The sequence below is a fragment of the Anolis sagrei genome, chromosome Y (genome assembly GCF_037176765.1).
Source record: "Anolis sagrei isolate rAnoSag1 chromosome Y, rAnoSag1.mat, whole genome shotgun sequence".
Lineage (NCBI taxonomy): Eukaryota > Metazoa > Chordata > Lepidosauria > Squamata > Dactyloidae > Anolis > Anolis sagrei.
In genome coordinates, this window is record NC_090035.1 from 71520508 (window position 1) to 71537791 (window position 17284).

Consider the following 17284-nt stretch of genomic DNA (forward strand, 5'->3'; position numbering starts at 1 on the left):
ATCTATGGCAGGCATCCTCAGAAGTTGTGAGGTCTGTTGGAAACTAGACAAGTAGGGTTTATATATCTGTGGAATAATGTCCAGGGTGAAAGAAAGAATCTATGTCTGCTTGAGGCAAGTGTGAATGTTGCAATTGGTCATCTTGATTAGGATTGAATTATCTTGTAGCTTCAAAGCTTGGCTGGTTGCTGCCTTGCGGGATCCTTTGTTGGGAGGCGTTAGCTGGCTGTCATTAATTCTTGTCTGAATTCCCCTGTTTTTGAGTGTTGCTCGTTATTTACTGTCCTGAACACAGCATATTATTTGAGAACATAGAAATGCTGGATCACTTACAGCCTTGCAGCTTCAAAGTCTGGCTGATTTCTGCCTGGGGGAATTCTTTGTTGGGAGGTGTTAACTCGCCCTGATTGTTTCATGTCAGGTTGTGAGAAGAGGATGGTTCTGAAACATGGCCAAACAGCCTGGAAAACTCATAGCAACCCAATAATAATAATAATAATAATAATAATAATAATAATAAATCCTAGGGGATGACATCCAATCCATAATAATACAAGGTTTGCAAGGTCTTTTGTAGTCCTTGCTTCTAGTGCCGGTATGTTCTCAAACTACAACTCTCAGGACTCAGTAGGATTCCATATATTAATGAACTTTTTAATGGACAGTTTCAACAGAAAGGAGGAAACAATGAAAATGAGCAAAAATATGGCTACCAGTATTAAAAAAACCTCCAAAATCAATACAGTAAATAAAGGGCAACACTCAGAAAACAGGGGAATTTCAGACAATAATCAATCAGGGGCATCGAACACCTCCAAATAAAAGATTCCCCCAGGCAGGACACATCCAGGCTTTGAAGCTGCAAGGTCATTAAATGCTAATCCAGATGGCCATTCCCCCAGGCAGGAAGCACCCAAGGTGTGAACCTGCAAGGCCATTAAATGCTAATCAAGATGGCCATTCCCCCAGGCAGGAAGCACCCAGGCTTTGAAGCTGCAAGGCCATTGAATGCTAATCAAGATGGCCATTCCCCCAGGCAGGAAGCACTCAAGCTTTGAAGCTGCAAGGCCATTGAATGCTAATCAAAGTGGCCATTCCCCCAGGCAGGAAGCACTCAGGTTTGAAACTGCAAGGCCATTAAATGCTAGTCAAGATGGCCATTCCCCCAGGTAGGAAGTACCCAGGCTTTGAAGCTGCAAACACATTACATGCTAATCAAGACGGCCATTTGCAACATTCACATTTGCCTCCAGCAGACAAGAGTTCTTTCTCCCACCCTGGACATTAAAACAGATATAAAAACCTTACTTGCCTAGTTTCCAACAGACCTCAGTCTGAGGCTGCCTGCCGTAGATGTGGGTGAAACTTCAGGAGAGAATGCTTCTGGAGCATGGCCTTACAGCCTGGAAAACTCCCAGCAACCCAATGGATGAACTCATAGGAATGTGCCTTATCCCAAATGAGATCTAGTGCCAGCTTTGTTAACTCAAACTGACAGCAAACACTTTGCAGGTTTTTTTTCCAAGCAGAATTCTTTCCAAGCGCTGTTTACAGAGCTTGGAAGGTCTCTTATCCCCACACTAAAACGTCTAAACAACTGGAATTGGTGTCACCTGGTGCAGCAATCTATAGGTTTGGATCTAATTACTGGGATATAGGACAAATGTGTTTCAGGTTGTATTCATATCCAGAAGGCGTATGTTTTCGTAAGCAAGGAATACTCAGAGGTGGTTCTGCCAGTTCCTTCTTATGAAACATAGCCTACAGGTTTTGTTTATGGTCTCCCATCAAAATACTAACCAGGGCCGACTTTATAGAATTATAGGGTTGGAAGAGACCTCGTAGGTCATCCAGTCCAACCCCCTGCTAAGAAAAAGGAAAATCGCATTCAAAGCACCCCCGACAGATGGCCATCCAGCCTCTGTTTACAAGCCTCCAAAAAAGGAGCCTCTACTACACTCCGTGGCAGAGAGTTCCACTGCGGAACAGCTCTCACAGTTAGGAAGTTCTTCCTCATATTCAGGTGGAATCTCCTTTCTTGTAGTTTGAAGCCATTGTAGTCTGCATTCTGTATTTCATTGTGCAGTCTTGTATTTTTTGGGCTTGGCCTCATGTTAGCCACCCCGAGTTCCCTTTGGAGAGATGGTTGTGGGGTATAAATAAAGTTTATTATTGTTCTGTGTCCTAGTCTCCGTGCTCCCTCCTCCCTATGAGTTCCCCTCACCTCTTGATCCATAACCCTCATTATGTCTCCTCTCAGTCTTCTCTTCTGCAGGCTAAAAATGCCAAGCTCTTTAAGCCGCTCCTCATAGGGCTTGTTCTCCAGACCCTTGATCATTTTAGTCACCCTCCTCAGGACACATTCCAGCTTAGATTGAACATCTCCCTTAAATTGTATTGCCCAGAATTGCTACAAGATGCCTTTAGGGTATTGAAGGTTCAAGGAAATCTTGGAAAAGAGAATTGGATCTTTTCTACTTCATATTATTTTGGTATTATTACTGTTTTTAAATAACATTGCGAAAGTTGGTAGTATGTTACCAAACTTATATTGTCATAGATCAGGCATGGGCAAACTTTGGCCCTCCAGGTGTTTTGGACTTCAACTCCCACAATTCCTAGCAGCCTACTGGCTGCTAGGAATTGTGGGAGTTGAAGTCCAAAACACCTGGAGGGCCAAAGTTTGCTCATGCTTCGTATAGATACATAGGACATTGGGATAATGTTCCGAAGCTGAAGCTGCGTGTTTGATTATGAACTTCTTCAGTTAAGAACGTCACGTGTTTTTTTGACAAAATACAGTTCATTACATAACTAATACAGTGAATAAAAAGGAATTAGAATAGACTCCCGGTTAGCTGGAATTCAAGGAACAAGGACTTTCAAGCAACCGACAGGAATCCAGGAAATAATACACGGCACTTTTACATTAAGTTTGCCTTCAGTTAATATAGTGTTTGTGGTATGATATGGTTTAGGATGAATTATTGTTGTAATTCAACCTCTTTTTAATAATAATTCAATCAATACATCTTAAGCGTACTGGTGTGAGCCAGTTTAATGTAATTGTATCATAATTGCTTTTTAGGGTATATGTTGTAATGTTTCACTCATGTTTTAGTTTACTACTAGCTATACCTGCCATGCATTGCTGTGGGTAACCTTCCCTCCCTCTTTCCCTTCTTTCTTTCTCTCCTTCCTTCCTCCCTCCCTCCCTCCCTCCCTCCCTCCCTCCCTCCCTCCCTCTTTCTCTTCTTTCTTTCTCTACTTCCTTCCTTCCCTCCCTCTTTCATTCCTTCCCTTTTTTCTTTCTTCCTCTCCTTCCTCTCCTTCCTTCCTCCCTCCCTTCCTTCCTCCCTCCCTCCCTCTTTCTCTTCTTTCTTTCTCTACTTCCTTCCTTCCCTCCCTCTTTCATTCCTTCCCTTTTTTCTTTCTTCCTCTCCTTCCTCTCCTTCCTTCCTCTCCTTCCTTCCTTCCTCCCTCCCTCCCTCCCTCCCTCCCTCATTCTCTTCTTTCTTTCTCTGCTTCCTTCCTTCCCTCCCTCCCTTTTTCATTCCTTCCCTTTTTTCTTTCTTCCTCTCCTTCCTTCCTTCCCTCCCTCTTTCTCTTCTTTCTTTCTCTACTTCTTTCCTTCCCTCCCTCTTTCATTCCTTCCCTTTTTTCTTTCTTCCTCTTCTTACTTCCTTCCTTCCTTCCTTCTCTTCTTCCCTTCCACCCCCCTTTCTTTCCCTTCCTCTTTCTCCTAATTCTTCCTTCTCTACCTATTCTTGGACTGCAACTCCCAGCGGTTGTCCTGATCCATCTACCTACTTATCTATCTCTATCTAATCTATCTATCTGGAGGATTGCTGGGAGTTGCAGTCCAGGAATAGAAATTTGCTGTGACATACTGTGCTTTTATGTCAGTAAAATAATAATAATAATAATAATAATAATAATTTTACATGTCAGTATAGAAGGGTCCTGAGAGTCAGCTCTAATGAAAAAGATTGCATGTATTCTGTTTGCTTATATCTATATATTATTTTAAATTCTAGGCACAGGTGTTGGGCCCCCCTAAATGAAACAGCACCAACCCCTTCTTCTGATGATCTGGATCCTTGAGGTGCTCCATCACCCTTTGGGCTGACCACACCGCACTGGCCAACACCGCTGTATTGGCGCAAGAGACGGCCGAGCCATGGCGACGGCCCACCCCGCGACCCCCCTGCAGGACATGACATGGAGGGCTCCAACCCTCCGCAGCCCCCCACACTAGGTGTATCCTGCCAGAATATGGGGCGGGAGGCGTGCTCCTTGGAGGGCGAAGGCTCGGCTGTCGGGGGTTTGCTCCTGCTTGCGCTGAATGGGCACCGGGAGCCCAAACGGTGCCGGCTGGACAATGGCGACTCTGCGGGTGAAGGGGCGTCCAAGCGTCATCGGGGCCCCGATCCTGTGGAGAGCCGTGTGCCTGTCCACCGGCTAGCCTTGGACTATGTGGTGCCTTGTATGAACTTTTACGGGATTTGCGTCAAGGACTCTTTTCTTGGGGAGGCTTTGGGGAGCCAGATTTTAGCCGAAGTGGAGGGTCTCAACCGCAGTGGCAAGTTCCGCGATGGGCAACTGGTGAGCCAGAAAACAGTGCCTTCCCGCAGCATCCGGGGAGACCAGATCGCTTGGGTAGAAGGCCAGGAGCCTGGCTGCCAAGCGATTGGGACGCTCATGGCGCGTATCGACGAGCTCATCATGCATTGCGCCGGCAAGCTGGGCGAGTACAATATTAATGGCAGGACCAAGGTGAGTCACGTCTGATCAAAGACTTGGGTTGCATTTTCAGGATTTGGAATTTACCTGGCATTTTCTAAGTGAAAGCACAGTTAATCCCTTTGGTTTAACCACCTATAAAAGAGTTAAGCCACTGTCATTAGGGTGTGTTGGTCAGTGCAATGAAAATAGTATATAGCTTGTAGTTATGTTGAGTAAGTTTGATGAGGGACAGATGGTGTGTTGGAGAATTGCTGTGAGTAGTGAGGAAGAAGCTGTAAAGTTTGTATTTTGTATATATTTTGTATCCTGGTGCAACGAAGCAGAAACAAAAGCCTTCCTGCTTATTTGAGAAAGAACAAACTCCTCTGCATTTTTTATTCTTTGAGTTGAAGATAATTACGACTATGCTTTTGGATACCTGGTTCCTTAACCAGAACTAACAGAGTCACTTTTGCAAGAACAGGAGTTTTATGACTGTATAGGACCCCTGACATTTCAGGATAGGATGTGGATGATGAGGGAAAATGTAATCAAGATCAGAGTGCTTCTGGACGTATGCAGAGTGCTTTCTTTGCTCTACAAAAAGATGAATTCCAGAGAATGGTTTGTGTCTTATTTCTAAATCCCTTATGAAAGTGCCTAGAGCAACGTTTCTCAACCTGGGGGCCGGGACCCCTTTTTTTGGGGGGGGGGCACAGGGGGTGTCAGAGGGATTGCCAAAGGCCACCAAAAAACAGTATTTTTTGTTGGTCATGGGGGTTCTGTGTAGGAAGTTTGGCCCAATTCTCTCATCGGTGGAGTTCAGAGTGCTCTTTGATTGTAGGTGAACTATAAATCCCAGTAACTATGACTCCCAAATGTCAAGGTCTGTTTTCCCCAAACTCTACCAGTGTTCACATTTGGGCATATTGAGTATTGTGCCAAGTTTGTTTCAGATTCATCATTGAGTCACAGTGCTCTCTGAGTGTAGGTGAGCTACAACTCTAAAACTCAAGTTCAATGCTCACCAAACCCTTCCAGTATTTTCTGTTTGTCATGTCAGTTCTGTGTGTCAAGTTTGGTTCATTTCCATCATTGGTGGAGTTCAGAATGCTCTTTGATTGTAGGTGAACTATAAATCCCAGCAATTACAACTCCCAAATGACAAAAACAATCCCTCCCCTCACCCCCGCCCCAACCCACCAGTATTCAAATTTGGGTGTATTGGGTATTTGTGCCAAATTTGGTCCAGTGAATGAAAATACATTCTGCATATCAGGTACTTACATTACGATTCATAAGAGTAGCAAAATTACAGTTACGAAGTAGCAACAAAAATAATTGTGTGGTTCGAGGTCATTGCAACATGAGGAGGTATATTAAGGGGTCGCGGCATTAGGAAGGTTGAGAAACATTGGCCTGGAGAAATTGATAGAGCTCCAAAAGTTTAATTTGTGGGTTCGTAAAAAGAGTTGGAAGCTGTTTGGAGACCTAGTTTGGTTGCTTAACTGAAAGTCAGCCGAGAAAGATGCCTTCTTTTTCTCTTGTTTTTGTCTGTTCATTGTGTAATACAGTGCTTTTCTAGTAATTATTTTTTCCCATTCTGCCAAGCACTGGGTGCCATATTCACAAGTTTCCTTTGCTTTCTGTCTTTCCTGGAAACTCAGGGCAGTACTTGGTATAACAGAATAACATGACAATTTCTTAGAATTGCTATCACTTGTCCTCCCCTTAAATATCCATTTTTACTGAGAGTACTTTCTTTGTGCATTTGCCAATGTTGGAATTGCTTGGTTCATGATGGAATTACATTGGGGAGGATTGTTTTGGAGGATGGGCAGCCTCAATGAAGCCTTTCCTGGATCGTCCAAAGTTTAAATCAAGCCGGAGAGGAAGCTGCATGGCATGGTCAGCCACCTTTCCGTTATGCAACTTCAGGGCGCAAGGGGAAAGGTTGCTGGCCCGGTCAGCCCTGGCTTGGAAAGGCTGTCAATCCCATGATCCTCTCTCTTCCCAACACCAGCCGATTTGAACAAGCCAGTGGGCTCGATTTCCTGCTGGGGTTGTCTAGGTGACGCCTTTGCACATCCCTCTCCGTCAGTTTCCAGTGCTGACGGTGGTTTCCTTTTGTGTCAGCAGCACTTTGACCCCAGAATGTGGTTTCGTTCTCTTTCCGGAGAGCCTTTCCTCTACATCAGTGGCGGGCAAAATCCAACCCTCTACCTCAGTGATTCTCAACAGTCCCTCATGTTGTGGTGACCCCCAACCATAACATTATTTTCTTTGCTACTTCATAACTGCAATTTTGCTACTGTTACAAATCATAATGTAAATATCTGATATGCAGGATGAATTTTCGTTCACTGGACCAAATTTGGCACAAATACCTGCTATGCCAGAGCCCCCGGTGGTGCAGTGGGTTAAACCGCTGAGCTGCTGAACTTGCTGATCAAAAGGTTACAGGTTCAAATGGGGGGAGCAGCATGAGCTCCTTCTGTCAGCCCCAGCTTCTGCCAATGTAGCAGTTCAAAAACATGCAAATGTGAGTAGATAAATAGGTACCGCTCCGGCGGGAAGGTAATGGCACTTGATGCAGTCATGCCGGCCACATGCCCTTGGAGGTGTCTGTGGACAATGCCGCCTCTTTGGCTTAGAATTGGAGATGAGCACACCCCCCAGAGTCAGACATAACTGGACTTAATGTCAGGGGAAAACCTTTATGTATACAGTATATGGTGTACTTGTATACACACACATACACAAACACACACAAATATATATGTAAACTAGCCTGCCACGCGTTGCTGTTGCCCAGTCTGTGTGTATGTGTTTTGTGTATGTATATGCGTGTGTATATATTTGTGCATATGTGTGTTTGCGTGTATATATGTGGTTTTGTGCATGCGTTGTAATGTAATTTTTGTTTTTCAGGTTTTTAAGTCTCTTTTGCTGTGTTTTTCAGTGTTTTTATGAGTGATGGTAACTCGTTGGCCTGAGAGGTGTATTGTGTCCAAATTTGGTGTCAATTCATCCAGTAGTTTCTGTGTGATGTTAATCCCACAAATGAATATTACATTTTTATTTATATAGATTGAATATCTCTTATTTGAGATGCTTGGGATCAGAAGTGTTTTGGAATTTGGAATATTTCAATATATATAATCTTGGAGGTGGGAGCTAATTCCAAACACAAAATGCATGTATGTTTCCTATACACTTTGCATTCATAGCCTGAAGCTAAATATGTAAAAAATATTTTGAGTAACTTTGTGTATTAAATAAAACCAGTGGTGTCACTATCTCTGCCACTCATGTGCACAATTTTGGAAAATAGAATATGTGACATCCCTTCACATTTGCCGCCCAGAATCAATCACAAAGAATATAGGCACGCTCTCATTATATTACACACACTTCACTGTTCTTCCTTCCCACCGCCTCCTTGCCGAATGCACAAATATTAGACCCAAAAGCAAGACATTGCTTCACAAGCAGACCCAGCTTTGGGAGGAGGCCCACTGGAATTCCAGGAACAGCCGAAGGCAGCCGAGGTCTTCCTGGAAAAGAGGGATCGCTTTCAGCGCTAGGAAACAAACTGCAATGTAAACCTCCTCCTGTTCTGCTCCAATGGAGAAGGATCTTGTGTCTGCTCCTAGTCCCAAACAAGTATCAAAGCAAAATAGGTCAAAGAGGGACAGCAGACAGTTTCCTCCATAGGTTTGGCATTTTTTTTAAAAAAAATCTACCTTTCAAAAAACCACACTTCACCATCAAATCAATGCAGTTTGACATGCGGAGATGCGGCGGCAAAAAAAGCCAACAGGATTTTGGCCTGCATCAATAGTAGTGCCTAGATCCAGGGAAGTCATGCTACCCCTCTATTCTGCCTTGGTTAGACCACATCTGGAATACTGTGTCCAATTCTGGGCACCACAATTGAAGGGAGATGTTGACTGTAAGCTGGAATGTGTCCAGAGGAGGGTGACTAAAATGATCAAGGGTCTGGAGAACAAGCCCTATGAGGAGCGGCTTAAAGAGCTAGACATGTTCAGCCTGAAGAAGAGAAGTCTGAGGAGACATGATGACAGCTATGTATAAATATGTGAGGGGAAGTCATAGGGAGGAGGGAGCAAGCTTGTTTTCTGCTGCTCTGGAAACTAGGATGCGGAACAATGGCTTCAAACTACAAGAAAAGAGATCAGAACATTAAAACTTCCTGACTGTGAGAGCTGTTCAGCAGTGGAACTCGCTGCCGTGGACTGTGGTGGAGGCTCCTTCTTTGGAGGCTTTTAAGCAGAGGCTGGATGGCCATCTGTCAGGTGTGATTTGAATGCGATTCTCATTCTTGGCAAAAGGTTGAACTGTATGGCCCATGAGGTCTCTTCCAACTCTGTTCTTCCTTCCCACCACCCCCTTGCCAAATGCACAAATATTAGACCCAAAAGCAAGAACTGTACGACATCCTCCATACAGTTCAGTAAAGTGGATTCTATGACACCACTTTAACTCCCGTGGCTCAATGTTACAAAATCCTGAGAGTTGTAGTTTGGTGGGACTCCAGCTTTCTATGCCAGAGAAGTTAAAGATGTTGCAAAATTACAACTTCCATGATTCCATAGCATTTAGCCAAGACAGTTAAAGTGTTGAACTGCATTAAATTCTATAGTGCGGATGCATTCTCTGGTCTGACTCCACTTAAATCAGGATTGTTATCTAAAATCATACGAGGGTCGAATGAAAAGTAATGCCTCCACCTTCGTAATTCCTCAACAATGTCAGTACTGGTATGCGGCAGGTACTGGTTTGTTCAGTAGACTCTCCTCTACAGTTCCATTTTGGCGGGAAGCCTTAGCATTGAACGGTTGTGTTGTTAAAGTGCGAGGTATGGAACCCTGCGCAGACAGTCGGCCAATGCGACTTAAGCAATGTGCAGTCATTGAATTCTTGACAGAAGAAGGTGTCACCCCAAAGGAAAATCATCAGAGAATGCAAGCTGTTTATGGTGATTGTGTTGATGTGAGGACTGTGCATCGTTGAGCAAGTAAGTTTAAAGATGTTGAGGTGGGAACATCTGACTTGCGTGACAAAGAGTTGGATGTCCTGTGACAGCAGCCACAGAGTTTCACAAGCAAAAGGTTGTCAGATTGATTCAGGACGATTGTCGTATCACTTGGAGAGAAATTTCAAGCCTAATCGGCATTTCACAAGAACGTGTGGGTCACATATTGCTTTGCTTGGCTATTGGAAGATCTGTGCATGATGGGTACCCAGGATGCTGACGCCTGAAATGAAAGCGCACAGACTTGAAACTTCAGAGACTGGATCTCACCACTGTACAACATCCTCCATAGAGTTCAGACTTAGCATCGTCTGACTTCCATCTGTTCCCAATAATGAAAGAAGATCTGCGGGGACATCATTATGCTTCTGATGAAGAGGTTGAGAGAACTGAGACGCTGGTTGTGGAAGCAGAGTGTTGATGTCTTCCGTGACGGCTTCAGAAAACTTGATCATCATTGGCAGAAATGTATCCAATTGTCTGGTGATTATCCAGAAAAGTGAATAGTGGTAGTTAAAGAGCACATTCTAAGGATTATTTCTGCATTTGATTTATTAAAATATTCCCATCGAAACCCAAGTAACGAAGGTGGAGGCATTACTTTTCATTCAACCCTCGTATAATGTTTTGCCTTTGGTGCCCAATTTTCTGTAGAAGCAGTAATGCCCAGGAATAGGTCTCCTTTGTTCGCTGAGATATAACTGTAATCTGAAAAGGCAAGGAGCCAGCATGGGGTGTCAAGTTAGGAAGAACGTTTTCTTCCTTCCAATCCACGTCCTCCCCTAAAAGATACAAGGTCATCCGGTGTCTGTTTGGACACAGATTGCTGTAACAGCCCACTTGGCACAGTGACATTTCAGGAGCACATCCCTGCCCTTCTGTAGCAGTTCACCAAGGCGACTGAGGATGATGAGAGTTGTCATCCTAAAAAGAACCTTCCCCTGGCAAAACAACATGATAGGTTTATCTTAGGGTTGCTATAGATCAGAAAGACACAACAACTACTTTTCTTAATTTTAAAACCCAAATCCTTGTGTGATCAATCTATATAAATAAAAATGTAATGTTCAGGTTGTTGTAGGTTTTTTTGGGCTATATGGCCATGGTCTAGAGGCATTCTCTCCTGACGTTTCACCTGCATCTTTGGCAAGCATCCTCAGAGGTATGTATCTAAGGATGCTTGCCATAGATGCAGGCGAAATGTCAGGAGAGAATGCCTCTAGACCATGGCCATATAGCCCGAAAAAACCTACAACAACCCAGTGATTCTGGCCATAAAAGCCTTCGACAATGTAATATTCCTTTGTGGGATTAACATAACTCAAAAACCAGTGGGCGAATTGCCACCAAATTTGGACACAATGTGCCTATCAGGCCAACAAATAACCATCACTCATAAAAACACTGAAAAACACAGCAGAAGAGACTTTAAAAGCTAAAAAAATGCATTACAACACATGCGCAAAACCACATATATACACAAATATATACACATATATACAAACACAAAACACATATACACAGACTGGGCCACAGCACACATGCTCAAAACCACATATATACACAAACACACATCTATATACATATACACAAATATATACAAACATATACATATACATACATACACACACACACACACAAAGTACATATACACAGAGTGGGCCACAGCAATGTGTGGCAGGGAACTGCTAGTAAGCACAATAAAATACCCCTTATATCAATGTTTCTCAACGTTAAGAGCCCCCAGTGGCACAATGGGTTAAACCCTTGTGCCGGCAGGACTGAAGACCGACAGGACAGAGGTTCGATTCCAGGGAGAGCATGGATGAGCTCCCTCTGTGAGCTCCAGCTCCCCATGTGTAGACATGAGAGAAGCCTTCCACAAGGGTGGTAAAACATCAAAAACATCAGGGTGTCCTTGCAGATGGCTAATTCTCTCACACCAGAAGCGACTTGCAGTTTCTCAAGTTGCTCCTGACACACACACACAAAACAAAAAACCAAAACCTTAAGTGGCTGAGGGGGAAAATGAAGGGGCCTTAGGTTGTTAGGAATTATGGGAGTTGAAGTCCAAAACACTTAAAGGGCCAAAGGTTGCACATTCCCATTGTAAACAGCATATTAAATATTATGTCATAATTAGTCATTTACAGTTTGATAAAACATTTGATGGTAAAACATCCAGGCGTCCCCTGGGCAACGTCCTTGCAGACGGATAATTCTCACACCCCAGAAGCGATTTGCAGTTTCTCAAGTCACTCCTGACACACACACACAAACACACAAAACCTTAAGCAGCTGAGGGGGAAAAGGAAGGGGCTGTCCCCTGGGCAACGCCCTTGCAGACGGCCAATTCTCTCACACCAGAAGCGACTTGCAGTTTCTCAAGTCACTCCTGACACACACACACACAAACACACAAAACCTTAAGCAGCTGAGGGGGAAAAGGAAGGGGCTGCCCCTTGGGCAACGCCCTTGCAGATGGCCAATTCTCTCACACCAGAAGCGACTTGCAGTTTCTCAAGTCACTCCTTACACACACAATGTAAAGCAGCTGAGGGGGAATCAGGAAAGGGCCTGAGGCTGTTAGGAATTATGGGTGTTGAAGTCCAAAACAATTAGAGGGCCGAAGTTTGCCCATGCTCGTTGTAAACAGCATATTAAACCTTATGTCATAATTAGTAATTGGCAGCTTGAGTCCTATTACTTTCCCTATTCCTTTCAAACGGATGCAGCCCTTTCTCTTGACCTGGCGTGACCCTACTAGAGGCTGCAAAGGGAGGAGGAGAGGGAACAGAGCAGCCGAATAGCTGGTGAGTCGTTTCTTCCATCCGCCAAAGAATGACAACAAGCGTCGGTCCCATCGCTTGCCTCCTGCCTGGTGGCACAATGGCTCCTTATCTGGCATCCTCTTTATCGGGCGCTGCTTAATTGCACAGCGGCAAGACGGCTCTCGCAGGGGCAGCTGCCTGTCCTCGGGTGACCCTTGCAAGAGCATCCCACGTGGGTCAAGCCCGGGAAGGGAAGGGGGAGGGGGGACGGATCCTGCGTCACGGGGACTCGATGTCCTTGGTGCTCCCAGGAACAGCGAGGGAACAGGACGCACCAGCCTCAGCCGGGAGGGTGCACAGGGTGGGGACAGCGCTTGCCGTCTCCTCCCTGTCCTTTCTGGAGGGGAGCCGATTGGAGGCAAGACGCCTTGGAGAGTCGGAGAAGGGGAATTCACTACTTTCTCATATGTCCACACTGACTTTCAAGGAGTAGATGCCTTGATGGGTCTTGCTCTCTTCCCTTACTGCAGAAAATAAACAAAGGTGCCTTCCAACTCTTCCTCTCCTGTCTTTGTTGTGACAAAAGGTGAGGTGTGTTCCAGGATGCCTTCACATCTTAATCACGTCTTATTTTTCAGAGTGGGAAAAGAGAATTATTCTTTTTGTTTGTATCCCACCTTTTCCCAAGTCATAGGCTTCTATCTGCCAATTAATTAATATTTTTTTCACATCAGGAGTGACTTGAGAAACTGCAAGTCGCTTCTGTTGTGAGAGAATTGGCTGTCTGCAAGTCGTTCCTGACGTGCGCGCACACCCACAAATCACAACAAATCAATGCATGAATTTAATACGTCTTTCATAGGCAAGGAATACTCAGAGATTACTTTTCTCTAAAATATAAACTACATGTATTAATGCATTCGAATCATAACCTGATCAGATTTTTCTTTCTGTGTCAGGAGCAACTTGAAAAACTGCAAGTCACTTCTGTTGTGAGAGAATTGGTAGTCTGCAAGGATGTTGCCAAGGGAACACCCAGATGTTTTGATGTTTTTTACCTTCCTCATGGGAGGCTTCTCTCATGTCCCTGCATGGGGAGCTGGAACTGATAGGGGGAGCTAATCCGAGCTCTCCTCGGATTCGAACCTTCGCCTATTACTATATTATGCCTATTATTTAATACAGGCAAGTTACAAATACCCAACTTACAAAGGGCACATAAGTTAAGAACGGTGGTGAGACGACAGGAAGCGAGAGAAATCTCAGTCCTGAGAGAATTATCATGGGGAAAAGGGGTCTTCACTGAAGCTTTTTCCCCAAATCCTTGTTTCCACAGCAAACAACATTTTTCAAAATTAGATTATCACAAGGACAGAAAATTAGGTGCAAATCTTCCGAACTGAGGAACAGAGACCAAAACAAATATCATGGGTGTATGAACCCTTCACTGTGCTATCCAAAGCTTTTATATGTATGTATATGTTTATATGTGTGTTAGATGTGGAGGTTAGAGGAAAGATTGGGTGTCTTCTGGATCATAGTGCCTACAGGTTATATTGCTTACCTAGAGGATTGTTTGCTCCATGTCTCTACTATAATATATCTGAGTGTTTAGGTATTTGGATATATATATATATATACACACACACACACCAGCGTTTCTCAACCTGGCGGTCAGGACGAGGGACTGTCACAGGGGTTGCCAAAGACCACCAGAAAACACAGTATTTTCTGGGGGTTCTGTGTGGGAAGTTTGGCGAGTTCTACTGTTGGTGGGGTTCAGAATACTCTTTGATTGTAGGTGAACTATAAATCCCAGGAACTACAACTCCCAAATGTCAATGTCTATTTTCCCTAAACTCCACCAGTGTTCACATTTGGGCATATTGAGGATTCGTGTCAAGTTTGGTCCAGATCCATCATTGTTTGAGTCCACGGTGCTCTCTGGATGTAGGTGAACTACAACTCCAAAACTCAAGGTCAATGCCCACCAAATCTTTCCAGTATTTTCTGTTGGTCATGGGAGTTCTGTGCCAAGTTTTGTTCAATTCTATCGTTGGTGGGGTTCAGAATGCTCTTTGATTGTAGGTGAACTATAAATCCCAGCAACTACAACTCCCAAATGACAAAATCAACCCCAACCCCACCAGTATTCAAATTTGGGCGTTTTGGGTATTCGTGCCAAATTTGGTGAATGAAAACACATTCTGCATACCAGATATTTACATTACGTTTCATAACAGTAGCAAAATTACAATTATGAAGTAGCAACGAAAATAATGTTATGGTTGGGGATCACCACAACATGAAGAAGTGTATTAAGGGGTCGTGGCATTAGGAAGGTTGAGAATAACTGACCTAGAGGATTGTTTGTTGCATGCCTCTGCTGTAATAGATTTGAATATTAGGTATTTGGAATATGTATGTGTGTATATATATGTATGTATGTATGTATGTATATATATATATATATATATATATATATATATATACACACACGCACACACTCCTATAAGGTTAAGCATCAGAACCCGCAGTCCAAAAGGGAGACTTGATTCTTGTACATTGATGAAGGCGAAATGCATGGGTTCAGCAGTCCATGTTTAGAGTGCCTTCTGACTCTGACTTGATCAAACATGCCAGTGTCTAAGACACTCCTGCATTCTTCTCCTGGATGTTCCTCTCCTCCTTTCTCTCCCCACTTATCACCCCACTCCTTTCTTGCATGCTGATCTTGGGACAGACTACAGACTGGCCAATTCTGCTGTTGGGAAGGTTGTTTTTGAGACAAGCCGAATGATCTTTGATGACAGCCTTGGATGTCGAGTCCTATCCATGACTATTGTACCTGTAACAGACCCACGGAACCAGCATACACTCTTGTAGTTCATGCAGTGAGTCTTGAGTAGTTGGGATCTCCTCCGAAGCTGCAAACAATAGGATTCAGAGCTTTTCATCCATCCATCCATGTGGCCTCTCCTTCACTTTAAAATAGGGGGTGCTGAGATGTTTCGCCTGCATCTGTGGCTGGCTTCTTCAGAGGTCTGTTGGAGATGCGTCAAGTGGAGTGTGTATACACACACACACACGGAATAATATCCAGGGTGGGAAAATAACCTTTGTCTGTGTACAGCAAGGGTGACTGTTGTAGTTAGCAAGCTTGAATAGCATTGAGTAGCGGTGAAGCTATAGCAGAACACGTGATATTACTTGAGAACATAAAAATTTTAGGCCACTCTGACAACCACCATGTCAGACTACACAGAGAAGCCATTGAAATCCACAAGCAAGGCTAAAATTTCAACAGAAAGGAGGAAACCATGAAAATTGAACAAAATCTGGTTACCTTTATTAAAAACCACCAGAATCAAGACAGTAAATAAGGATCACTGTTCAAAAACAGGGGAACTCCAGATAGCAAACAATCAAATTGTCAGTTAACACCTCCCAAACAGAGGATGCCTCCAGGCAACAACAGCCAGACTACCTCTGTAAAGTTATCGTTATTGATTGGCTTTGCAGCTTCATGGCTACTTAATGCTATTGAAGCTTGCCAATTACCACTATCATGTCAGACTACATAGAGAAGCCATTGAAATCCACAAGCATGTGGACAATTTCAACAGAAAGGAGGAAAGCATGAGAACAAAATCTGGCTACCAGTATTAAAAAAAATCCTCTAAAATCAGGGCAGTAAATGCACATCAGCCCTCAAAAAACAAGAATTCCTTACAGGAAACAATCAGGGTGAGCTAACACCTCCCAACAAAGGATTCCCCAGGCAGGAAACAGCCAGGCTTTGAAGCTGCAAGGCCATTCAATGCTAATCAAGCTTGCCAATTGCAACATTCACACTTGCTTTACACAGACAAGGGTTTTCACTCCCACCCTGGACATTCTACACATACACAGACACACACACATATATATACACTCTACTTGACTCACATCTCAACAAAGTATTCCCCTAGGCAGTAAGAAGTGAGACCTTGAAACTACTAGGCCATCAAATGCTAATCAAGGTGGCCAACTGAAACATTCACACCTAGCTCCAACAGACAAGAGTTCTTTCTCCCACCCTGGACTTTCCACAGATATATAAACCCCATTTTCCTAGTTTCCAACAGATCTCACAATCTCTGAGGATGCCAGCCACAGATGAAGGCAAAACATCAGGAGAGAATGCTACTGGAACATGGCCATGCAGCCCAAAAAACTCACAGCAACCCAATAATAATAATAATAATAATAATAATAATAATAATAATAATAAATTATACAGTATGGATCCTCCCTTAGTCACTTAGAATAGATTTACTCTTCTCCCCAGGTGATCAGGGAGGGAGTTATGGCTGCTGATCAACTTTGGCAAAGTCAGTGGAAGGTTGGGATCAAAGTAAGGGAGGCACTGGCAGATCTGTGAGCGGTTTCGGTCCTGTCCCGGTCAATGAACCCCCCTCCTTTCTCATTCCCTCCTTCCCTCCAGGCCATGGTGGCATGCTACCCTGGCAACGGCATGGGTTATGTGCGACACGTGGACAACCCTCACGGAGATGGGCGCTGCGTCACATGCATTTATTACCTAAACCGCCAGTGGGATAGTAAGGTAGGTGATAGAGCTGGTGGGAGGGAGGCAGAGGTGGGTGGAGGGCATGCTCCCAGCATCGGTCACACTTTCAAGCATGGCACTGGTTACTTCCTTTGTGATGTGGATTTTCCCCACTCCTTC

At 44.0% G+C, this 17284-nt stretch overlaps 1 protein-coding gene across 3 annotated transcripts in view; it reads left to right on the plus strand.

Moving 5' to 3' along the window:
* LOC132780106 (prolyl hydroxylase EGLN2) overlaps positions 1-17284 on the plus strand; it is a 28518-nt gene that overhangs the window by 3883 nt on the left and 7351 nt on the right. For 2 of the 3 annotated variants that reach the window (XM_060783644.2, XM_060783645.2), the window contains exons 2-3: positions 4038-4776; positions 17042-17161. In XM_060783644.2, coding sequence (XP_060639627.2) covers positions 4222-4776; positions 17042-17161 — 675 coding nt within the window. In that variant the 5' untranslated portion in view covers positions 4038-4221. The remainder of the gene's footprint in view (positions 1-4037; positions 4777-17041; positions 17162-17284) is intronic. The other variant, XM_060783646.2, reaches the window with a different exon arrangement.